This window comes from Cavia porcellus, unplaced genomic scaffold, assembly GCF_034190915.1.
Source record: "Cavia porcellus strain 051 isolate PalLab524CR breed Dunkin Hartley unplaced genomic scaffold, mCavPor4.1 scaffold_4, whole genome shotgun sequence".
NCBI classification, from domain to species: domain Eukaryota; kingdom Metazoa; phylum Chordata; class Mammalia; order Rodentia; family Caviidae; genus Cavia; species Cavia porcellus.
Window position 1 is genome coordinate 40,038,890 of NW_026947487.1, and position 26,985 is coordinate 40,065,874.

The 26,985-nt window shown below is 37.1% G+C and overlaps 1 protein-coding gene across 3 annotated transcripts in view; it reads left to right on the forward strand.

Moving 5' to 3' along the window:
- Gpc6 (glypican 6) overlaps positions 1 to 26,985 on the forward strand; it is a 1,068,618-nt gene that overhangs the window by 725,848 nt on the left and 315,785 nt on the right. For all 3 annotated transcript variants that reach the window (XM_005007165.4, XM_003477617.5, XM_063246933.1), the window contains exon 4: positions 1,805 to 1,970. In XM_005007165.4, coding sequence (XP_005007222.1) covers positions 1,805 to 1,970 — 166 coding nt within the window. The remainder of the gene's footprint in view (positions 1 to 1,804; positions 1,971 to 26,985) is intronic.

A 26,985-nucleotide genomic window follows, 5' to 3' on the forward strand; every position in this document is an offset into this window, starting at 1 on the left:
GAGGGTCTTTGAATTTGGGGGTTTCATGTTTTTCAGTTCTTTATATGTTCTGGATATAAGTCCTTTGTCTGGGGGATTGTTGGCTAAAATTCTTTCCCATTCTGTGGGTTTTCTTTTCACTTTGTTGGTGTTTCTTTTGAAGTGCAAAACATTTTAGTAATATGAGATCCCAGTGGTTGATTCTTTGAAGTATTTCCTGTGTGGTTTGCATTCATTTCATGAATTCTCTCCCTACCCCTATGTCTCCAAGATTTTTACCTACCTTGTTATTGCAGGAAGCTGAGTTAGTTAAAAAATATTATAGGCAGTGAGACAGGGGTAGGTCCTGGATGAAGCCAGTGCAAATACCTGGCAACTGAGAGACTGATACCTCCTGCTGTGGGCCAGGCCTCAACAAAAGACCAAACAAATGCACCCATATCCTAGGATTGATACCCTACATAGTTCCCACCCCCCTAGGAAGGAGTCATTGCTCTGTAAAAATGCCTGCTTTCTTTTTTTTTTTTTTTTTAATTTTATTTAAGGAGAAAAGAAAAAAAATGCAGGGAAAGGGTACAAGTTATACAGATTTACAGAAAAAAAATGAACAGTAGGAAATCACTAGTTAATGGATTACATATTGCCATCTTAAAAATAATTGTTCAAGTCACAAAATTAAAGCTTGTAAAGTGGACATTCCAACAATGATACTGTGAACAGTTCTGTTCAATGATCCAATAAAACTCTGTGATATCATTTTCTATCTTATACACTTAAATATACATGCAGTTATATAGTTTAGAGCACTTTCTTTTCCTCTCTTTTGTACCATGACTATTACACATTTTGGGTTTCATTGCTCCCACGGTTCTTATTGCTTTTTTGGAAGAGAGTAAAACCAAATGAGACATAACAGAACAGAATCGGTCAAGTCAAAAGGGTGGACATAATAGATAATATAAAAACATAATACAAGGTGACCATCAATGGTTACCATAATGCCTCCCGCTATCTCTAATAGAATTGCCTATATCATTAGTTATAATACAATTGAACAAAACAGTAAAGACTAAAACCGACAAAACCAAAACATTGGAGACATTGTAGGTCTTCAAAAATAGATAAAAGTCAACCAGAATGGGCGTCATAATGAATCTCATTATCTTCACAGCTGATGCCTAAACTTTCACTTCCCCACTTGTTCCTAATGTAATCAGTTTTACCTGAACTGTTGATCTTATTGGCTAACTATAGTTATGTCCCACCTTATGCCCATCTGCCTTGTGAGCTCCCAGCCTTCCCCCACCTTGAACCCAAAATTTTACTCTATAAAAGTCCCTGGATAGAACAGAGTCCTTGGCAACCCACTCAAGACCCCTTCTGTCTCTCTCAGACTGAAGCTTTCTTTCTCTCAATAAATATATTCTACTCTTAACTTCCATTGTTCCTAAAATTCATTCTTTGGTTTTAGAGAACACGAACTAGTGGACACAGTAGGTTGGGTGTTTCATTCCCCTACATCATTGTCCTCTAGTAGATGTAGTGTTCTGTTTCAATATTTAGATCCTTGATCCATTTCGATTTTAGTTTAGTGTATGGCAATAAGCATGGGTCTATTTTCAGTCTTTGGCATGTGGAGAGCCAATTTTCCCAACAACATTTATTAAAGGGGCTATCTTTTTTCCAGGGAACATGTTTAGTCCCTTTGTCAAATATAAGGTTGGGTTTTTTTTCTTTTTAATGGAGAAAATGACTTCTTTTTTCCTCTCTTCTGTTATTCTTATTTCTGATTTCCTTTTTCTTTTTCTTTGCAATTTTTCAACAGGTGAGCCCTACCCCTGGGTGTATCCGCGCTCTCATGAAGATGCTGTACTGCCCGTACTGTCGGGGACTGCCCACTGTGAGACCCTGCAACAACTACTGCCTCAATGTCATGAAGGGCTGCTTGGCCAACCAGGCGGATCTGGACACCGAGTGGAACCTTTTTATAGGTAAGAGCCATTGAAACAGACCTGAGATTGAACGGATGAGTACAGCAAGAGTGTTGATGTTTAAATGGCAGGGAAGAAGGGAGGATAAGTCCAATACACTTCAAACAGCTTTCAGCAAATTATAAACACTGTTTAACATTTTTCTTCATTTTGTCCTATAAAATAGGAGAGACTTTCTTGTATATCACAAAAGATGGTTTTGTTAAAGATGCCCAAGCTAGCTACCCTCACTGGTTCTCTCCAATGGGAACAATAAAACTAATTGTTTTGAGGATTACTGAGTTCCTATAAGAAGGAATAAGTTAGAATACTATAAAAAAGTAGACAGCACTAATTTTAAGTTATATTACCTTACCATAGCCACAGATTTTAGAAAATAATTTCTTCTTTAAATTCTCAATGAAAATAGGTTAATATTTTCTGTGGAGCATGCAAATTTTTTGTTTCAGTCTGGCAAAAAAAACAGGCTTCAGACACACAAGCCTGAAACAGCCTTTCACTCTCAAGAAGATGGGAAGAAAAGAGATGGGGAGAATTTGGAGGAAACACTGTGAATCATGGTTCTGTTCTTAGGCTGCAAAATCATTTGGGAGGTTTCACTGTCCAAAGAAATTTCCCAAATAGCTATCCAAGGATAAAGGACAAATCTCATAGGCAAGCTTCTCCCAGGAAAATACATGGGCCTTGAAAGAGTAAATGTGTTTTCTTCCCCTCTGTTAAATGGCCTTCAAATAAAAGTACTTTCAATTGCATTTACTGCAATTACACAGTGACAAGCAAGAAAGGTAAAAATAGCAGTGGCATTTTTCAGTCTCAGAGGGACCGCATCATTTATGCCAACCGCTAAATAAGAATGCATGGGAAAGTCCATGACATGTAAGATTTGGGTAGGACAGGAAAAAGATCTAAATGTATTAGAATTCAGAAAACCCTAAACTTACTGTGCAGACATGTGCTAAGGTTACATGCACTTTACAGTGGGAGTATAACTCATTGGCTCACTCACTTTTGTATTTGTTTAAGATCAGAGAACATGGTTTTGACATGTATTTTAAAAAGAGATTGTTTTTAGTGTGGGTAGATTAAATTGGAAGGCGGCTAACAAAATCTCAGAACCATTTCAGAGAGAATAAATTGTAATGCTGTTCTTTCTCCCTTCAGTGGGAGGACAAAATCTGTTTGTAAAATCTCAGGTTGCATTATTTAAAAATTAAGGGAATTTTTTAAAAGTTCTTAAGGGACATGGTTCTTTGCTAGGGTTTTTGTTTGCTAAGATTTTGGGGGAAGATACAAATAAAATATAAGAATAAACTTGTTCTTATTTATTCTAGAAGATTTAGATTCAGGTTGGCAAACAGAAAGTACTCAAATACTGCTAATAAAAATGTAATATCTTCAAGAAGTCTAAAATGATTAGCATATTTTTAAACTAGATTAAGGCTCTGGAATCATATAGAACATTTATATGTTTTGGTTGAAATTGCCCTAATTTCTAACATTCTCTTTGTTCAGCCTGAAATTTATTGATAAAAATGGTTATATGGATCTTTTTAATTAGAGCTGGACATGACTAAGAATGAGACTAGGAGCTTTGTAATTTATAAAAACAGCAGTGACTTCTGACTGGCTTTCTTTCCCTCAGTGGTCATTGGTTATTTTAATTTAGAACAAATCCTTATACTTTCAGTCCATTGGTTTTCCTGAAAGCCAATTTGATATGAAATGGAATGGCTAAAAACCCAAAAATCACATGTTTTACAATCCTCTTCTGTCAACCTCCCCTGACATGTTGGTTGTACTTTAGCAAAAGGTGAAACTTGTTATTTGTCCTACATGAATGCATCTCAAGTCCTTTCTTCCTTCTTCTCTCACTTTTTTATTAGTCTTCATGGTCTCCAGGAAAATTCTTCCTGATGTCTTTCTCTGAGTTTTGCTATAGCATTGATAATAACCACCAACACAGACTTATAAAATATGTCCACACCGACACTTGATTGGGTGTGATGTAGTAATTCACACATTTATTTTCATTTATGCCAATTCATTTCCCAAACAAATATATCCAAGACGAGAGTTGGGTACTTTTCATGAATGCAGTGGCAGAAATTAATGTGCAAATTGTTGATCTTGCAGAAACTAACTGAAACAGCCCCTGTCTGGTTGGCACCTACAGACCTTCCCCCTCTGACTTCCGCGTTTCTTGGGGTCACCTGCACTTGCCATTTTTACCTGCTACCTAACATCTTAGTTTGCACACCTGGTGGATTATTTTCATTTGTGTTCATTTTATATTTGTCTAAATGTTATCACTGTCATGCAATCAACTACCAATAAAAACAATAGTCAAATTGGCAGCAAATTTTCAGGATCTTTACAATGCTGAGAACTAATCGAAAGCAATTAGTAACTCTATAATTCAGTTAGTGTCCTGATCATGTCAAAAGAAAGGCAGCTCATAAGCAAGGTAAAATGTGAGAAGTGTTCCACCTAGAACCCCCATGGCATTTCACTTGCTTCTGAAAATCTATAGGTTGGTTTTATTGTTTTCTTGTAATCTAGAGAAAATAAAACCAGCAGTCTGTTCGGGATGCATTTCTTAGTCTTCCTCCAGCAAGTTTTCTTTGAGCTTAGCACAAGGACGGTGCTCAAAAGATTTTTCTCAAGTAATTAGCGTAAGAAAAGTGAAGAGCTCTGTTGGGTTTGTTGTTAAATTGGATTTTTTTTTCTTTTTTCTTTTTTTTTTTTTTTTCTTTTTGGTACTGGGGGTTGAACTCATGACCTAGCTCTTGCCAGGCAGGCGCTTATGCCACTGAGCTAAATCACCAGCTGTTGTTGTTAAATTGATGCCAACTTTGAAGCATATGCTAGTAGATCCATTTTAAAGTACCTGAAAAAGCCTCAGTTCACCCCTGGCAGATGCCTGCACATGCCCACTGGGAGCACATGGGATTACACAGAGCCAAACACAGCCCACACTCCTCTTGCAGAGCAGTGCAAATGAAGGGGTGAACCCTGAGCACGCCAAGCTAGTCACCCCAGAAAGACAGGAGAGATTTTGTCCTATTTTCACTACTAGAAACTGTGTAGTGAGAGAAAAACCTAATTTGAGATACTGAGAGTCTGGGCTAAGACACTTACCCCAGATGTTTCTGTGTATTCATGTACAATTTTTCCCACCCACGCTTTTGAACGTTGCCTAAAATGAAAAATGGTTTTCTTGAAAAATATTTACATTAAATTAAGGTTTCCTAGAGGCAAACAGTGGGCAGAACTCATTTCAGTAATACTCTGTGGTTATTTTGGGTGTTTGCATCAATGCCAACGCTCCACAGATAAGGATTGCATTAGTGACAAGAGCCCGTGTTGCAGATTACATCTTGCTCAGGAACACAAAAGTCAAGGTTGAAATTATGCTTCTGTGGCTGGAATAAATCTTCCTATACTTTAAAGTCAGGGATATATGGACGGCCTCCTCCAAACATCTGGTACCATCTGAGATTTTATAAATTATGAGAACCAGAAAGAGATTTTAAAGAGAGCTTGCGAGTATAGAAAGACAAAGGATGGTAAGACAAGAGGCAAGAATTCTATATCTTTATTTTTTATCACTAATTAGGTGTAGACTTCCTCTGGCAGCAAATATAAGCCTAAAACCTTAAGATGTTTATGTCTCAACAATGGCATGTTTTCAAGCATTCCTGTTTAATAAGGCACTAATAATCTTAGCATATTAATCCAACTGACTCTACTGAGTAATCTACACATACATTCTGCCCTCAGGGAATTTTTTAATATAGTTAAATAAGTACAATGAACTCTGATAAAGTGTTAGGATAATAGAGGCCCAGGATGATCTATATCTCCTCAGCAAGAGGATTTAACCTGGTGTAGGGTTAAAAATTAGCCCTGTATTAGAAAATATAGAATGAAATACTAAATGTGATTGTATCAAATTAGCATTGTTAAACATAAACTGTGTTGAATATTGACAGCACATATATTAGCTATAACATACACCCCTTGGGATTTCCAAGGCCTGTGACAATTTTAATACACCTAGAATGATCTATCAGTGGTTTTTTAAATGTTCACCTGTTTTTTTTTTCTTCTTTCAAACATTTTCTATAATAAACTCTGACTACCGTCACCCCCGTTGCTACTGATTGGAAGTAAAAGATTTGGAGAATTCCAGTAGCTTCATCAAGAAGAGTTTGAGTTCCCTGATTAATGAATGTGCTCCAGTGGAGGGAAAAACTAGCAAGGAAATCTGCATTTTCATGTAGACCTTGAACATTCAAAGAGGAGACACACTATGGGCATCGTATTTTTCTGGGCTTTCTTTTTTTCAAAGCAACCAATTGTTTCACTTCAAGAACTCAAGCATACACAGTGTATTAGATATTGTTTTTCCCTTATTACTTTGTTATAAAACGTTTTTCATAAAAACGCTGACAGCTATAGATGGAGCATCCCTAATCCAGAACTCTGAAATCTGAAATGCTTCAGAATCTGAAATGTTCTGAGTGTTGACACATTCCACAGGTAGAAAATTTCATAGCTGACCTCACAGGAGGATCACAGCCACAACACAGAAACATAGCACAGTTTATTCAGCATCCCCTGGAGAAAAAAGGGCCTTTCTCACCCCTTCAGCTGCCATAAACAAGCTTTTTCATGCACACAGTTATTAAAAATATTTTAAAATAAAGAGAGTCCTAAGGCAGAAAACTGGCAAGAGCAAGCATATCAAACATGAAACCCAGTGTGGGCTCTTCACCTACCACAGGCCAAGAGACCCTGCAGGGCACACCGTCCATTCATTCCTTGATTTGTTCATTCATCCAGCACCTGGTGGAACTTGCTTTGGTTTAAAATGGCACTAACACAGAGGATAGAGAAGGTCTCTCCTTTGTGAGAACAAAATCCAATTTGCTTTGAATGGAAGAAATGGCAATAACTAGACCGAAAAATAGAAAGCTGTAGGAAAGAGGCTGTTCTATTTTACTTTGCATGTCTGTTCTTTTAATGGAAGTACGAGTAATTCAGTAATTTAAAAATCACATATTCCTGTTGCTAATGGACTCTAAATGAATAGAGATGGCAGAAACTATCAGATAATGATTGTTGTCCTTTCATCATGACAGCTGCTGTAAGTTGGAAATTATAGCCAGTTTCAAAGAGGCTGTGTTGGCTGAGTCAACAGACTAGTGTCATGTAGTAAATGACAACTTTGGTGCAGAAATGACTTTCTTAGAATTTATAAGAGTTAATTGATCTTCAGGGTAATTCACGTATTCACCATTCTGTATCTGCGGGAAAGTCTTAGACTTTGAAATTTAAAAATATACATTTATTGTTTGTGGTAAGTAGACTCAGATTTTCTTTTATAACTTTTGCAAGACTATATGCTACTGCATTTCAGAAGGTTATAAAAGAACCACAAGAAACTATTTCAAGCATATGCATAAGGCAATACTCTTTCAAAGACTTTCTCAAACATGAAATTCTACAACATAAATCTGATGTGAAGTACTTGAGATTCAGAGAATTCTATAAAGCAATAAGGACTCTGACTGGTTTACCCTGAAATTCCATGTTATACAAGGCTCCAGACCCTAAGCACAGAAATTTATTTGCTTTAACCTGAGGAAACAGAGAAATTAAAGAATTGTCCTTAGCAGCTAGTATTCTAGGCATCTTCATCTTTGCTTTCTCTAGTACCTGAGCCTACTTAGTGCTATAGTTCAGAAACATAACTCTTAAAATGAGGAACAGAAGCAAAGCAATGATTTTAAAACCTGATCTGTTAGTAAGAGGACTTACTTTTGCTTTTGTGCATTTCTAAAAGCACTAAGAAAGACTTTTTAAGAAACTGGTTTTCTATCATTTGAAGTCTAATGCCACCCAATACTATGCTTTCCTTTATTTATCATTAACTGAGTATTTTCCATTTGTTGTAGAGATGTGTCATGTATTGTGTTCTGTGTAACACAGAGTACATAAGCAGTGATAATTATTCAATGAATACAAATTTTAAATTAAAGAATAAAGCAATTGACTGGTACCCAATAGCTTTTATTCCCTATATTTGTTATCAGTTTCCTTAGATTAGAAGACAGTGTACTCATGAAGTCTGCATATGAGAAGATATTTTATGTATTATAATATAGTTAATGACTGAAGGGTGGCATCATGCACAGGCTATGCAACAAAATAGAGGCAAACACATTAAAAACCTCTGAACACTTCCTAATATTAGTCTTGAGACAATAGCTCAAGGCATGCGCAGGACAGCAATTTATGTTCTGAATCAAGCAATTTGCTCATGGACCAAGCCAAGAAATGTACATCAAATGCAAAACTATTTGATGTATTAATCAAGGACTCTAAGGTGCATGTATTTATGTGCTTTATACCTGTTTCCAAATCTTTTCTATTAGTCTATTTCTAGTTCTTAGATATTCAGTTTCTCTACAATTTCTAATTGTGTTCTATATCCAATTACTACAAATTTGATCTTCTAAACTCGATTTCCAAGATGAGATGGATGGTAAGGTATAATATGACATTATATTAAGAAATCAAGGAAAAGCTATTTGGGCAAGTACAGCTTTCATTAGGATACAAGAGGTTTCATTTATAACAGAAGGTTCACTGAAATACCTTTATGCCCTGCCAAACGCTCCAGTTTCTGTGAGAAGTAACAGCAGGATTTATCCTATCAGTAGAAATCAAAATCCATCAAAATAACTCAATATACTTGGAAAACTGATTTTGGATTTGTAAATACTCATTTGATCTCAATTTGTATCTCAATGTTAGTGTTTAATAAGGACAAATAGTTTAATTAGACTATTATATTAAAAATAATTTGATTTTAGTGACTTGTTTCTGTTTTTGCTGTCATCACTTTTTCAAATTCAAACTCTAACACAAGTGTCTGGCTTTTGGCATGTCAAGAAAAAAAATACTTGATAACTATTTTATGATGGAATTAAGTTGATTACAAAGTATTTACAAACCCAGACAAAAATCAAACATTATACCCATTAGCCCAATTCTTAGTAATTCCGATTTCAGGAAATAAGAGAACTACGTGGTAGAAGAAGTTGTGTTTTAGAAACTACAAGTAAAAACATAGAAATAGAGCCAAACATGCAGGCTGTTAAATAAAACGTCAAATCATATAGCTGCTCACATGTTGCAAACTTATAACATGTCTGTAACTCTTACACCACAAAGCCCTTCTTGTGGTGACCAATTTAATAGGAAAAAGAATGAAGACACCTTCCAAGGCATTTAGGTAAGTCCAAAAGTCACAATTAGCAGCTGAATTGAAAATTCTTATTTAAATCCAGATGATACATTTGTGTGTGAAGTTGCAATTCTTTATTAAAATATCTTATTAGTGTTAAATGATAGAGCTTTACTTATTTTCCCATAAAGATAACATTTGCATATATATCCTTCCAGCTGTATGAAAGCACCTTCAATTCATGATGCCTGCCACAGTAGATCTAGTCATGGAGCCTTCCTGAATGAGTCATTTTTGAAATGAGTTTTCATTTTGCTTAGGTTTGTTTCTTTAGCAATTATGGCAGAGACTTCCTTTTCTTATTCCCTTTATCCTATTGTTTTGTGACTTATTATGAACAAGAGGTGAAAGCCATTGTAGAAGAGGTGCCCAGGGATTCATTCTGATGGTCAAAGGTGTGTCTTCATTTGTTACTCCAAAGGGGTAAATGGATATGAATGCCTACAAGAATCACTTAAGAACCTTCATGGTGTAGGAAAACTTTGAATTTATAACTCATAAAAAAGTTTTATGTCTATAGATCATTCATTAGATAGCAAGGCAAGAATTTAAATTAAAACGGAGCATGAAACATTCCTTGTCCTTCGAATAGTAGCTTAAATGTGAATCCCAGGCAGAAATGATTTGTCAGCAATTTTTCTTTACATGGATTTAAATAATTTGCTATGCTAAGAATTTCTTTTATTCCATATTTCACACTGGTGAAGTGAAAATAGAAAGAAACAGTGAAAACTAAGTAGTTGAATATATGGTGTTCCCCACCCAGGGATTTATTTCTGTGCATTGCATCTTTATTCTTTAAGAGTCAGGAATCTTCTAGAAAGATAACATTGATAATTAAATGTCAAGTAAGCCTGTGTCTGTCTTTCTTATAGTTTTATACCAGCTTCAAGAGTTTCCCCCAGAGGAGACAGAATCACTCTTCCCTAGGAGGGTTTGCTGGCTTCAATAGAGATTTCTCAAAATTTGCAGCAATTGCCTCATCAGGGGTGTTGGAGCCCTTGCTAACTTATTACTTGTGTATGTGCCTTCTCCCAGTTGGATCCCTTTGAGTGTAGCTAAATGAGTTCTCAGCCTGTGAAATAGTTTACTGTCCCAAACTCTTCTGAGCTGAATGTAGCCGTAGAAATGTAGTTCAGATTCCTAAACCTAAGGGTGTGATACCAGGTAATGAGAGGACTGAAATCATCAGTAATCCTCAGAAGGTTATCTGAAATAATTGTACAAATTGCAGTACATGGTACATTTTGAGGAGGTGGACCAGGAATAGGAACTGATTTTTAAATGAGGACTCCACAAAGTGAAATATGCCTCCCTTCCTTTGTCAATTGTATAGAATTTTCAGTTGAATGAATGTCTGTGGCTCAGTGTAAAAGAGAATTTGGTGACTCAATTTAAAATATACAAGGCATGATCAAAACGTATAGTAAACATAGACATTTTAAAATTATTACTGCAGTAAAAGACATATTGCCATCAGTCCTTCCCTTCTCTCCCCCACTAAAAAAATTGTCTTGTCCCATTGTTCTTGGCATTTTCTGAAAATGTTCTGGAAGTTCTCTTTGTTGTTGAGCATGCTGTTGTGCTGTTGTGACTGTCTCCATGTTCTGAATGAATTCAAAGTATTTACCTTTCTTGATCATTTTGACTTGGGGGTAGAGACCAAAGTCCCACAGCACAGATACGGTGAGTGAGTTGGGTGAGAAGACATCAGAATGCATTTACAAGCTTCTATTTCTGTGGGATGACACTCCACAGCCACGCTCACCATGTTTTTGATCATACCGCAGAAGGACACAAAAGAGAATTTTCAGAACTGCTTCAGAAAGTGATAGAAACAGTGGAATAAGAGCATTTGAATTAATGGGGACTGCACATTTTGAGGGGCCTTAATGGCAATGTGTCTTTTTTTTATATAATAAAAATTTAAAATTTAAACACTCTCCATCTATTTTGATCACCATTCGAACCTAGTATTATACTTTATTGATTAAATATCCAGATATGTACTTCCCAAGTCTGTCTGGGAGAATGCTTAAATGTGTCTTGCTGCAGACTTGCAAATATGGTACCCAAATATATATATGTGTGTGTGTATACACAAACACACACACACACACACACACACACACACACACACACACACACACACATTCATAATATCCATATGGTTGAATGTTGTAAGAAACCTTATTTCTGCATTCCTGTGATTCTGTATTTCACTTGCAGAACATTAGGTCAATCACACTAGTACCTAACATTCATAAGAAACTTTATAACAGGCAATTGACATATTTGACCCTTATGGAACCCTTCAATAGTCAGTACTATGATTCTTTATAATGCAGATGGGAAAACTGAGACCAGAGATCTGAGCTGTCCATGGTGCTGTAACTTGTAAATTGCCGTGACAGGTTGGCTTCTGTATTAGCTTCCCTGTCACTGGGAACAAACACTTGACATACACAAGTTAAAAGAAAAGAGATTTAACTTGGCTCATGGTATCAGTTTCCTGTCTGTGCTCAGCCGGCTCCAAGGCAGGAACGTCATGGTAGAAGAGAAAGAGAAAGGACCCTCACTTCGTGGTGACCCAGAAGCACAGCACTGGGAAGATTACTAGCAAAAGGTGTAACCTCCAAAGGCATAGTCCCAGGGGCAGCCTCCTACAGCACATTTAACTCTCAACATCAGCAGATGAGTCCACTCATGAGTTTGGGGCCCCATGATCCAGTCCTCCTTCCAGAGTCTAACAATCCAGTCAAGCTGACAGTTTCGCCTGACCATAGCAGTTTCAGAGCCTGGGTTCCTGACCACTGCACCAATTTCTACTGGATGTTTAGAATGAAACTTTTATACTCTGGCTATATGAGTGTATATTGTAGTGGGGGAACTGAGGATATGATACTGCCCAACTGTTCAGTAGGGTTTGCTGAATAACGGAAATGTTCTCAGTGTTTGTCCTTTGATATAGTAGCCACTGCCACATGTGGATATTAGGTACAATGTTTTTAAGATTTTAACTGATTTACATCATTGGCTGTTGGTCGTTTAAAATATATGGAGAGTATATCCAGCAATCCAAATTTTATTTTATTAAGTTTATCCTTGGACATGTTTAAAGTATATAATGGAATGATTTTATATGCTTACACATTATGAAATGATTACTGCAATTGTTTTTAATTAATTAAAATTTCAATAAGTACATAGCTTGTGGTTATACTATCAGATGGTGTAGGTTTAGCTCATCAGAACTGGTAGTTTGCATGACACAGCTCAGTCTGAGCATATATCTTATTCTTTCCAAACCATGCTTTGCATACTTCTGTGTGTTTGTGTGTGTGTGTGTGTGTGTACTTATGGCCTAGGCACATTCATGGTTAAAATGGAAGAAAATTATATACACCGATCCTGAGAAAGTATATACTTTCTTTTTTTTTTTACTGGTACCGGGGATCGAACTCACGACTGCCTGCTTGCAAGGCAGGTGCTTATGCCGCTGAGCTAAATCCCCAGCCCCAGCCCCAAAAGTATACACTTTCAATGAGATAAAATGTATTCTTTCTAAGCAGAGCCTGAGTTTGATTGGGTGGAGAAGAAATAGCTAAGAGTTCTAGTCTTTGAATCAGTGTGAGTTTGAATCTTGACTCCACCATTTATGACTTTTGTGATTTGATGAGAAAGTTTAACTTTCAGAAATCTTTTTCCCATCAACGAAGTGGAGATAATAGTATCTCTCTTTCAACATTGTGAGGAATAAACTAGCTGGTTCATGTAAGTCAGCAAGCCATAAAAACAGAGATAGCACCAAGGGCAGAAGCAACCTGTTTAGATGAATAACCTCTAAAGGTTAGAATAGGAAACAGGAATCAGAAAGTAGGAAGCAACAGAGTAGAGGAACAAATAGGAAAACAACAGGTCACCAAAACATATACCAAAGAGACAACATGAGCCAGTGAGAAACCAAAGAAGAATCAAAGGACAAGTAGCTGGAAGAACTGAAGAGACATGATGAAGTGATGCTTTTCATCAGGCAGGATGCTTCTTGTCCTGTTTCCGGATTCACCTTAGTTCCCGGAAGATAGAGCTCATCCCAGGGGAGACAGCCGTGTCTCTGCTCAGGTGAATAAGCACTTAGTACTAGAATGGGAAAACGGAGGAAGATAAGAAGTATGATCCTCTCAGAGGCTAATAAGAAATTAGCCAAGCTGATTAGGCATACTTGCCAGTATGTCCTTAGAGGTAAAATTAGTAAGGATTGGACTTGTGGGGGTTGGCGTTAAAAGTCATGCCAAATGCTTGACTGTCTTTCCTTTTGTAGGCAGTGACAAGCCACAGTGCTCTTTAGTCCAGGGAATGACAGAATCTAAGTCATAATCTGGCAGATAAGTATAGAGTATGGATTCCGATGAATAAGACTCATGGCAGTGAGATCAGATAGGTCATCAAAGTATGGTTCAAAAGCAAACAGGAAGACAACAAGCATGGTCCTGCTGCAAGTAGAAATTTATAGGATGCATGTTTACAGAGAGGTGACTAAATGCAGGGGGAAAGAAGGAAGTAGGAGATAAGCACTAAGAAAAAGACAGTGCTGTCTGTAAATAGAGAAGCTAGTCTGGGAATGATAAAAATAGATTTTCTTAATTGTTCAGGGCTTGTTGGATTTGATAAATAGTACTAGCTGATGTGATATAGAACACCAGCTTAGTGTTCTGTATTCCTGGAACAAGAGACAGGATGCCACAAACCACTAGAGTATTTCCATAGCCCAAAGGACTCTGAGGCCAGCTTCCCTAATCTACTCTGGCAGTTGTATGCAGAAGTCCCCCTCCTGGGCTTACACAGGTGCCAGCCTATTCCTTTCCTGGGAAATTGTACCTCGTCACCCCTAAATGTTAAGCACTTAACAGCCTGAACATCAATATATACTCTCAGAACGAGACTATCCTCACAATCCCAAGTCTCTACAATTAAATATAACTATAATTTTAACTGTGCAAATATGAGAATGCTTTGACATAAGATCGCTTTCCAAAATAAATTTTCTCAGAATCCGTACCTCCTTTAATGGCCATATTTGTCATCCACATCAACATTTTATAATTGCAGTCAATCAAAGAGGGAATTTATTTTCCATTGGGTTTGGCTTTTATAATCCTCAGTGAATAAAAATCTAGGATTACTTTGTTTATTCTGGTCATCACCAAGTTATGAATATCATGTTGAGGCATAAAAGACAGCTAATGGGAAAAAAGGGGAGAAATAAAAAAATTAACATAACCTAGCATGGACAGTGTATTAAAAAAAGTATAGCTTGATATACTATCATTGTTTTATGCTTTTGGCCAATTAGTCTGCTTGTTAGTCTGAATATATGACAACTAGCTTTATAAAAACTTATAAATGAACCTGATACTGGCAAAAAAAAAGTGATCAGAGAAAAAATAATGAGATGTGATATTGTTTGTGTACCATTTCCTGACAAGGCACATGATCATTATTTACTGAAAACTTGTATTAATAAATATTTTTTAAAGTTAAGGCATGAAATTTGTTTATTTTACAAAAAAAACCCTAAGGGCATTTATTCCTTCACTGGCAAGAATGCATGAACCAGAAAGTATCCCCTCACTTCATTTCATGCCCTGTGGCACAATGATCCCCAATGAAAACTAAACATGTTAAGGATCAATGGTAACTATTCATTGTTTACCGGATATTGACTCCCCCAAGGAATAACATAAACATACATGATGCTATTTTTGCAAGGTAACATTTGAAGGAACAGTAAGGATATTTTTTTACACCTCATATAGCCAAGTGACTGATTTAAGAAAGCCCTAGAGTATAAATTATTTCTCCAAACCTCTGTAGTGGCTTTTGTCAAATGCATTCTGCTTAGCCCATTAAAGGTGAAGACCATGAAATATTATTTGATTTGTAACCCAACCAAAAGCCCTAAAACCACCTGTCTCTCTTTGGAAAGCTGCCAGGACAAAGTGAGAGGGAAGGTCAAGACTGAGAACAATAATTTGAGGTTGCAGAATGTGGCTCAGATCAAAGGTTTGAGCCCATGGGCTGCATTCAGTCTTCCTGTCTTTTCATGAGGATTTACATTTATTTTTCTTGACCCATATGAGAGTTTTGATATTGAGATCAAGGTTTCAAACCATTTGATAGTTGGCTATATGATAATAAAAATATGACAATGATTTGTATGGAGTAATTGCATATTATGTTACCTTTGAATTCAATTTGGAGGTAAGTATCAGGATACATTTAATGTCCATGTGGAAATAGGATTATTAAAAATCCTTTTTCCTTGCCTCTAGATTTTTTAAAACCCCCTTAATTTTGTCCTACCATACACAAATTCCCATCCATTTTGCCTTGTGACCCCTAGCCTTCAAATTACTGTGTTCATGATAAACTTATTAAATCAGCCTTTTCAAACTTACATTTTTAAAGATGTAGGAATAGTAGTTTGAAAATGCAAAATGATAAAATACATATGTCATTGACCAAATCAATAGTGACATGAAAGCCAGACTGAAACCTGAAACTTCTTAATGTATCGGGAAACCGTCCTTGTAAAGCTGCAGTGGCAGTTTGGAAAATTCCCCTGCCCCCTCCTGACCTCACCTAATGGGAGAGAATCAGTAATGTGTACTAATTGAGAGCACAAAGACACAGATGTCAAATTATTGCTCCCCAAAAGCACTGGGGCCTCAGTTTCAGATGCTGGCTTCACTTTTCATTGGATACCTGTTATCTGCTAGGCAATACCACAGATTTTTTTAACAGTTTAAGACATAAATCTTAATTAGTATGTCATTTTTGTTTAGTGTGTTCTTGTTTCATTTAAAAATTTGAACTTTCTCTTGAACACACACACAATGATTTTTAATGATCTTTTTAAAGTCACTTTTAACCAAGGTCTTATCTGAATGAATAAACTTCTAAATTAAAAGATACTTATAAGACACTTAATATACACACATTAAAGCCTGATATATTGGTTTTCCATGCCAGGGAATAAGGTAGAGAAGTAACTTTTACAAGTGGTTATTGTGCAATATTGAGCTGTTTGAAATCAGATTAGTTTTTAACATTCATTTTGAAATGATTTACAAATTACATAACAGTTTAAAGAACTGTGCAGAGTTCACAAAATACCTATCACTCATATTAAGTGTAGTATCCATACATAACCACTGTACCATAAGCAAAACTAGAAAATTTACGTTGATACAAATCTGTTAAGTACGTACGCTGCTGTAGCTTATCCCTAAGTATCCCTTTTTATGTTTCAGGATCCAATCCAGGCTTCCCATGCATTTAGGCACCAAGTCTCCTTAGCACCCTCTAATCTGTCACAGCAATCTCATTTCCCTTATCCTTAGGACCTTGACACTTCTCATGAGTGCTAGTGAGTTCATTTTAAAAATATATCTCCATTTGCATTTGTCTGCTATTCCTTAGACTTGTTGGATTTCTTCATCACAAAAGTTACTGTTTTGCAGTTGTTAGGAACATTTTTTTTTTTTTTTTTTTTAGAAAATGCAGTGGTTTGTTGTGTCCTCAAAATTCATGCGTTGGAAACCTACACCCCCTGTCCAACAGTGTTGGGAAATGGGACTGGCCTTAACCAGAGGGGTTTAAAACATGAGGAAGGGCAGCTTGAAATGATTAATGTCATTGTCAGAGAGCAAACTAGTTTGTTATGAAAGCAAATTCAGCCTCCTCTTGCCTTCTCTCATACAATCTTTTGGCTTTCGACATTTTCCACCATGCTGTGACACAGTAATTTTCAGCAAGTGAATGGCTACATCAAAAGCTAAGTGTATAGATGATATTGTTAAGTAGTAACATGTATTCTCCAGCTTTACACCAACCTGCTTTCTCACCAGCCACGTGCAAAAAGGTCTATTTTCCAACGACTTCTACAACAGAAGTTATTATCAGAATTTTTAACTTTTGTGGTCTGATAGATGACAAATGATGGAACACCTTTATATTTTTTCTTAGTCATTTTAACCCCTGCCCCAGGATTCCAGAATTGAACTGGGACTTTTGTACTGAGTGACATTCAAGATGATTTTTTAAAAAAGTTTTTGACAGAGCCTTGCTATGTCACTAGGTTGTCCAAGTTGAGTTTGAACTTTTGATCCTCCTACCTCAGCCTCACAGAGTGCTGGGATTATAAGCATGCACCTCCAGGGTCAGCTAATCATTCTGCTATTTTTAATTAAATTGATTATGGCTTTTTTTTCTCCCACTCTTTAGTACCATATAAAGGTATTTTTAAACTACGGTATTCTACAATAACTCAGAACACTTCCTAACACACCAAATGTAAGAGTGAGACACACATTAAGTTATGAATAGCCTCTGTGACTGCAGCAGGTAAGTACAGGTTTACCTGCCATTAAATAATATTTTTGAATGCTAGGGAAACATTTTCATTGTTTCCTAATTGCTCATGGTGTATCTGGACTTCATCACAAATGTTTCTCTGTCATAGAATTCTGAGAAATAAGTATGAGCATATGAAGAGGACTATAATTACAGTAATTATGGCAAAGTAATTTACTGATTGTATAAACTGAGCAGATTTCAAATAGAGTAGATAGGCCATAAAAAGCAAGCAGGATACCACAAATAAATATTTGGGGAATAGGAAATTGCTTGTTAAATACATACAAAATGTAAATGTTTTGCTAACATTTATATAATTTAGTTTCCTAGAACTGAAAAACATAATTTGTTTTTAATTTAAAAAAATCAAAAGGATGCTAAATGACCAAGTATCCATAGATAGCATTCTTCCTCTCGTCCATCTGGTAGTATGAAACACTTACCAGAAAACCTGTGTTTTGTCACAACTGAGTTAAAATAAAGCAAGACAACATATCTTGTGGAACTTAGAAATCATAAACAGGTAGCTAAATTTGGAGGTCAGCTCTACCTAAATGTAAAAATGGGTAGAGCCTTTAGGGAATGAACCTATCCGGTGAAAGCATTTGAACTAGGTAGAGAACTAGAACAAGGGGAGAAGACAAAGACTTTGGTTTTAGACAATCCTAAAATGTGGCCCAAATTTGGCCACAAAGTTGTGTAGAAATCTGCAGCCTCAGCTGATCATAAAGTGTCTAGGGAAACAACCCTATCCTCGTATACACTCTCTGGCTCGCCCATGCCCACATCTCCTCCAGCAAAACTTCTAGCAGGCCCCATTTTAGAAAAGAATGTCAGTAGTATTAGGGATATTAACAACAATAAACATGTTCAGGCATTATTTAATCACCAATGTAATGCAAAACATAGGTGCTTTTGTTGTTCACACTTATGAAGGAGGAAAGTGAGTCAGAGAGGTCAGATCATACTGTCAGTCAGGGGCATAGCACGGCCACACTGCCAGGCTGGGGGAGTGGACAAAGGACTGTTTTCATGGGTAGTCTGCACTTCCCACAGCTCTAACGCCACACAAAGAGCAGCAAAAGAAAGTAGACCCGCCATGAATCACACTCTTAGACAAGCTGATCTCCATCTCCTACTCATAGCAATAACCAGGAACTCACTCAATACTGGTTCTTGATCAAAAACTAACATTTACAGCATGTTGCACACAGCTATTTATCTTTCGGATCTGTGCTAGGATGTTTTTGAATTATAGTAACAGTGCCCAAGTCACAGCATTTTGAATGTTAGAAGTAGAATTGCTTTTACAAAATTATACTCCAGAGTGTTACTAGATGCCTGCATTAAAGGGTCTTGTAGGATTCGTCTGGGTTGAGCTCACTACTGGACTTGTACAAACGTGCCTTGTGTTCCAGTGTACAGCACAAGATGCTTTTTGAAGGATTCAGGGAAGAGTCACGAAAATCTAGTTTTTAAGCAGCTGCCTTAATCTAATGGGAAGTACATTTACCAATAAGCAATCCTTTGTCCTTTCATGCTTTAACCCGTGTGACAGCCAGTACGGCACACCTTCATTTTTTATAACATGAATTTTTTATTATTATATCATCCCTGCAGCCAATTCATTTTCTACTTTTCTGTATTTATCTTTTACTATGTTCTCTTTCTGTTTAGTGTGTAAGTCTAGTTTTCAGCGAGATTTCATTGAGGTAAATCTGCTCTTCATACCTTTGGGCAGGTTATTTAAGATATCTCAATCTAGTTTCATTAGTCAATAAGTTATCTGCTGCTCTTAGTTGACAGGACTAGTAATAAGTATAAAATGAACGATACAAGTTTTCAGGAAGTAGTAACTATGGTTAGCCACCACTGAGAAGTTTGAATATTATAATTCATAATAGCATAAATAGCATAAATAGTAAAAATAGCATAAATCCTGTAATGGTTGTTATAGGTCCTGATTATAAGCTCAGTAAGCTATGTAAGTAGTACTAATCACTGCAAAATTCTAATTAAGATCCCAAGCATGCAGTAGGTCCACCTTACTTTAATAATGGACATTTTTTTAAATGAATGAATAATTTTGAATAATGTCAAAGATCAAGAAAATGAAGAAACAGCTGAAGGAATTGCTAGAATCCACAAATTTGCAAATAGCACATGAACAATTTAATATTACTAAAATATTTGAGTACTGGTCTGAGATGCAGGTGAATTGAATAATGTGAGCTGTTGATCTTTATTCAAAGCCAGTGTGTTGAATACACTACATAAAAAATAAGTTCATAACCACACAATTATTAGCAGTACCCTTTTTCTTTCTTTTTGATATTCTTCCGCTCTTTTCTAGGAAGGGACAAGACATTACTTAATTACTTATATTCTGTTATCTTTTATGTACAAAAGCTGAAAAGTAAAAAAGAAGAAAATTATGTAAAAAATGTCAAGGATTTTCATGATCCAGCTATAGCAAGTAATACACAATGATTTTGGAATAAAGTGGGTTGAGATATTTCCACTTAAATTTGCAAATTTTGCTGGGCACATGCCAGAGTAGTAGCTACAAATATTCATCACAATACATAAAACTGTTTTGCAAGGTGTAAACGATCATTGCCAAACAGATTTAATCAATATGACTTGAAAGATTTTTTAAATGATCATACCAGATGCCAGTAAAATATCAGCCCTTCACATGCATATAACATACTGTTTACTAACATTTCTTTATTTAATTCTCAGCAGTTCCAAAATCTAACCAAGCCTCTGAGTTCAAGTATTTGCCTAAATCACACAACATCTGCCTCCCAATCTGCAATTGGCTGAGAAGCTCCAAATTTAAAGCCTTTTCAGAATAAACATGTATTTCACAGATTTGTTTCAAATATGAAAGGAAGTCCCACTCTTCAAAGCCATTCTAATTTGTTTTCCTCTAGAAAAAAGCACTTTTAAAAAAATTTTAACCATGATAAAAACATTTTCACAAAAAGAAATGGTAAATGTTCATTTAGTTAACATCACTGTAGGAAGAGAAAGAGACGAGAACTATAGGGAAAACAGAGCAATTATTCATAAAGGAAAAAGGAAAAGAGCTGGAGCTTTTTTATCCCTGCAGGCACAAAAACACAGGAAAGGTCTGTGACAAGAAAACATACAGTGTTGGGTGCCAGAATAAAAAGTTATAAATATATTTTTGTAGTCTTGGGGAGAGTCATAAGAATGAAATGATAATGTCAAAAATAGCAGTTTGATTAAGAAATGGCATTGATTTTTCTGTAACACTAGAGATGCAGAAATTAGAAACCAAGATAAATGAACTTAGTGTTGGGTGACACGGAAAAAGCCTGACCTGCAAATAAGAAAAGCAGAAATCGGTGTAAGATGAGCAGCAAGTAGCATTAACTTTCTCTCTGAGGCATAGTCATCCATCAGTTTTTAAAGTAATTCGTTAACTTACTAAATCATCATTAGCCATTTTCTCTAAGCATGGACTGAGCTAGGTACAGTGGGATTAAGAGAGGGAGAGAGAGAAAGAGACGGGAGGCGGCGGAAACAGAGAGACAGAGACAGAGAGACAGAGACAGAGATGAAAAATTCCATCCTCAAATACCCAGAGCTTAGTAGGTGACTAGGAAAAAACTGCCATTTCTTCTAGCTCATGGGGCAGGTTAAGTCTGCAACAAGTGTTGGGAGTGGCTGAGTGAGGGAGGAAGGGGTAGCATAGCTGACAACAGGGAGAGCTGGCTTCTTGCTGGACCTCTGCTACTTTTATTCTAGCCTCTTCTGACCCTGGACCCATGGCCCTCAGACTGTCATTCCCTGTCCATCTGCTTCTGAGGGCTGCTCCCTCAGTGTCCCTATCTTCTCTGCTCCTGTCTGTATGTTTTCAAGGAGGGCATCATGATCACTGTAGTCTTATCCTCTCCATGACCCTAGCCGAGGGCTCTCCAGATCCCAGTCTGATTGATAATTAAGAACAATGGTTGGCTGCCTGAAGAGTAGCTTGGATGGCTTGAAGGCAGCTGACACACTAGGGTAATAACACAGTATGTATTTGCCAAACTAATCTGCACTCTGAGCAAACAAGATGTGTAATCAAAAGACATCAGTTCCCTTCCAGCTCTTTGATACTCAGGGCCCTTACTGCTTCTCATCCTGGCAGCTTATTATTGCCTCAGAACCGGCGCTAGCTTTCTCCTGTACCTACAGTGTTCATCTAGTGGCTTTCCGTGGGCTTGTGAAGTTTGCACTGAATACTACATCCGGTGAGGCTTTCTCCTGTTATCTGATTTAACATTTCATCCACCCTTCCCCCAGGCACTCATATTCTGATAGTTTCCTTAACTTATTGTAATATACTGTTGTAGTCAGGGGTTGTACACAGAGAACAATTAGGATCAAGACATGGAGTTTATAATATTATTTTTATAATGATCACTGGGAGTTAACACAGGAAATGCAGGAAACCTATCCGCAACATCAAAGACATAGAATATTTAGTCAAGAGCCTAAACCCCACAGCAATGTCCCACATGAGTCCAGATAAAAACCCAGAGCTCAGAACAGTGCCTCCCATCAGTGCAACTGGAGGTTCAGAGCACACAAGAAGGACTCATGCCAGTCTCTTTCACGGATCCGTGTGGGGAAGGCCCAAAGGTCAGTGGTGGAAGCCAGAAAGTCCATGCCCACAGGATGAAGGAGCTGTGCTGGTGGGATGAGGGTTCTATGCTGGAGCTGAGAAGTCACACTCACTACAAAGACCAGGGCTATCCTGAAAGGCACCACAGCCATCCTCAGCGACACGGAGGCCCCGAGCTCCTCCCCAAACAAGCACAGTGGGTATGTGCCAGGAAGCAGCGTGATGAGTTCATCCTGGAGACCAAGCGGCACACGTCTTCCCCTCCGGAGCCAGGAAGCAATGCCCCATGTGAGGACCAAAAGCTTCTCTAGGAGAACCAACAGCTCAAACAGCAACTCGTAGGAGTTCCCACAATGCTTCCATGCAACAATGCATTGACGCCTTAACTCTCACCGCCTCCTTCTCCAGCTATTTATCCTGACAACTTTCTTCAGGTGGAGCATCTTCACTCAATGCCATGCTGATATAATCCAGCTGGCGTTAAGTTGACCATCAGTTCTTAAACCATAACATATATTTTAATTAACCTTTTTATTTTTTGTTTGCATATTTTTAGTCCATCTCACCAACTGGGAGGGGTATTTTGCTTTGATCTACTCCCAATAATATTCTCAGGTATGATTCTTAACATGCAGTGAATGCTCCATAAATATTTTTAATAGGTTAATGAGTAAGTTAATGAGTAACCAGTCAATAAGTAAAAGTCAATGAGTGATGTTACCTTTACCTTTCTCCTCTATACTGTGGATTTAATAATGTGTCCTTCCTACCTTATAAATTATTAGTAATATTAAATGAGATTATCAGGTGTTTTTTTAAAAATTCTATAGTGTTTCTCACAGTATCATCAATGCCAGCATCATCATCATCATCATCGTTAGATCCAATTCTGCATCATTATCATATTTTTAATCTAGTTGACATTCTAGAACAGCTGTCTCCAACATTTTGGCACCAGAGACGGGTTTTGTGGGAAATAATTTTTCCATAGACTAAGAATGAGGGATGATTTGGGGGTGATTTAGTGCATTACATATATTGTGCACTTTATTTCTGCTACTGTGATCATGCACTATATAATGAAATAATTGTACAACTCAACATAATGCAAAGCCAGGGTAGCTCTGAACTTCTTTCTCTGCAACTAGATGGTTCCACCCAGTAATAATTTGGGACAGGGACACTGGAAGTGTTTTGCTTTTGTTCAGTCTACTCCATAACCTCCGTTTAGTTGCTGTCACTGCAGAAAACCTTGTTTTACAAAGATAGTATTTTGGAAATGGAAACCTGAGGTCACCACCAAAGCACTGAAAGCCTGCTTGGCTTTCATCCAGGACCTGTGGAGATCTGGAGTTGTCTCAACATACTTGTAAGACCAGAGTCACTTGCATTCTCAAGCAAAAGATCCTTTTCTAGCACAAAGTCAATTTACCTGGATTTTTCACAAATGGGTGGCAGGTATATTTTATCTATTTTATTTTAGTTTAGGGAGTCTTCTGCATTTCAGAAGTAACACTCAAACTCTTCTGAAAGCTAAGATCAGGAACTAGCTGGGAGAAAGAAGGCTGGTTTAGTCCTAAAAGTCTGAAATATATCAATATTCTCTCATCATCCCCAAAATTACAGTTTGGCTTTGAGTGCAGCCACTTTATCTCAAAGCATATTTGTCATTGTTCTCTCCCAAAGTGACAGACTGAGTTCTTTGAGAAGATAGAATATGCTGAATTAATAAGCAAGATTGCAGGCCATTCAGTGTCACTGAAATGTGCTGCCACTCAGTGACTTTTTCTAAAAGAAATCTCTGGAGCAACTGTTATAACTCAGCAACTCTTTGCAGCCATTATCCTTCAAAACACATCTCCTTTCTGAACATAAGAGAAGGTGTGCACTCTGCATCCATCTTCTCCCAGAGCTGTGCAAACAAACATAAGTTAAGGGCATGTACATTAATGTGGTTAATAATTTTAATAGCATTCTGAAAATATTAAATTCAGTTGACATTTTTGCCTGGTCAACATTAATCTACAGATGACAAATTGCATAGTCTCTCATTTAGAGGCTACCTTTTTGACCTGACTTGTGAAACCAGAAAGCTGTCCATTCATGACATCCATTCTGTCCATGCACTTACCATTACAAATGACCAATTAAGTTTTCTGATATGTATTCTAGTATTCAAATACTAGAATAGTCCTGCAGCCATGCTGTTGGTTGGCACCTCAAAAGTGCACATAATCTTTATACACAGCCTCCCAAAATACTGTATCACACAAAAACAAGCATTGCTGCTGTATGGTCAACACCAGTAAACTTGTCAACCTGAACTGCATAGCATGGTAACTCATTAATATTTTCTAACAATTGTATCCCAATATGTTCTGCTGTCTCATCAGTTGCTCTAGTAATTGTGCTAACTGAAAGAGAAACATGTGACACCTTTCAAACTGCAGTCTCTCCAAATCCAGTTGGATTCTTGTTTAAGATGAATCTCCTTGACAGCAGGCAAGATCAATCGTGGATCAAGTGTATGAGGCTTCTTAATTTTTGCAATGCAGTGAGCCACCAAAAAGCAAGGTTTTTAGTGCAGGCACATTTGACGAAATGGTAGACTTCAAGAATTGTTTCTGTTCTTCATGTTCTTGTCTTTTCTTCTTTTAGAAAACTCCAAAGATTGACCTTTTAATATGGAGTACTTGGTCTCTTTGTGGCAAAGTAGGTTCATTACTTCTTTGAGGTTTGAAGATTTCATGGCTTCACTGAGGAGCTAATCACTACATATTATGCAAAGTAGGCTTGGAGGATATAAATCACCTGTTACAATTAACCCATAATTTAAGCAGGACTCCTGATATTGTCCTTTACAAGTAGCTTTATGCTTGTTGACTGTCTTGGAATCTTCCAGTGACGTTTGGTTTTTCGCTCATGTTTGCTATGGTTAGTTAGTGGGCTTAAAAAACTGTAACAGAGACAAGTGCTTAGTGCAAGAAAGAGATGGGTATGGAAGTGGTAAGTAAGAAAAATAGCAGGCTACACATTGACTAAAATAAGTGTTGTATTCTTGTTTAAAACCTGACAGCAGATCCAGCTGATGACTGAAGTATGTCAGCTCACTTGTCAGTATAAAGCCTGATACCACATGCAGCATAACTGGCATTTGCTATTCATTGATAGTGTTTTGATGTAAATCTATAAGCAGTCAATTTATTATAACCTCTGTGCAGTCAGTCCTTTCTGCTAATGTTAACATGTGGCAGCATATTAACATTGCCAGTGCTAGCATCACAGCCTCAGTTCCATTTCAGATCATCAGGAATTAAGATTCTCACAAGAATTGTGCAAATGCAGCAGTTCACACTCCTATCAGAATCTATTGCTGCTGCTTATCTGCCAGGAAGCAGAGCTAAGACATTATTGGAAGTTGTGGGGAACAACTATAAATACAGAAGATGTTTTGCTCACTCACCCATTTCCCAAGTCTGACCTCCTAGTATGTGGTCTTGTTCTTAACAGGCCACGGACCAGCAATGGTTCATAGCAGAGGTTAGGGAAGGTTTCTAGGTATTCTATTGGCACAGTGTGTTCTATCATCATGTCATAAGACCACGAACCGGGAGTCTAGACTACTGAGTAGGCAGAGATAATACACACTAGTGCAAAGACATTTAGACAGTGACTGCTGGGTGACCTGCTGGAAGAACGTTAAGCTCCTTCAAGGGTTCAGACAACAGCATAATTTTTCTAGTCCCTCCTCTATTAGGGGAGATAGAATAGGAATGTTACAGTAACTCATTCTTCCTTTCAAGGAAAACCTGTCAGATCCTGATACATTGCTGCAATTCATATTATCAGTCCCAAATATCTGTGTCAGTGAGGTCACCTCTCTGATACCAACTAGTAAGAGTCAATTTGCAATTGGCACAAAAATTGGCGTTTTTGTGTAGCTAGTAGTTTTGTAGATGTATCCTGTTGGTTCCAAGCTGAACCCGGCCAATCTAGTGTCCCCTCTGGATAATCCACTCCAAGCATAGGAGTAGCAGTGTCACTAGTAACAAAAGGAAAGAAATATACAATCACATACTAAGCCAAATAGTGGCACACAGTCTCTTTAATCTATATCTTAATTTCTCAAAAATTTTCTCAAGAACTTAGAGCTAGATAATAGAATATTACAAGATTAATTGCTCTACCTTAATAATTAGATAGTTTTAATAAGCTGCTTACCCTTGATAAATAGAAATGCTGAAATCTCCATGCTTCTTGTGGACTAATAAGGTTAAAATGTTAAGCTATTAAATGCATTGTATTCTTAACACAACACAATTCTTTAAGCCTCATTTGACCCTAGAAAATTTACTTAGCTCACATTTTTTTGGAGCCAATCCTGAAAACCTTATTTTAAAATATGAAGGCACTTTAGCCTCTCTGTAGATGGTGTTGCATGATGTGTTACATGTCTGATTTGAAACTTCACTTATTTGTCCACATCCACAGGTGCCTAATGCATGCATTATTGTTGTTTTTTGGATTTTATCTCTTGAAATCACTCAGCTTGATTTGTATTTCCTATGATGAAAACCATCTTGCAAAAGTATTTGTTTACCAATTCCATATTGCTAGATATGTTCAAAATACACACATTA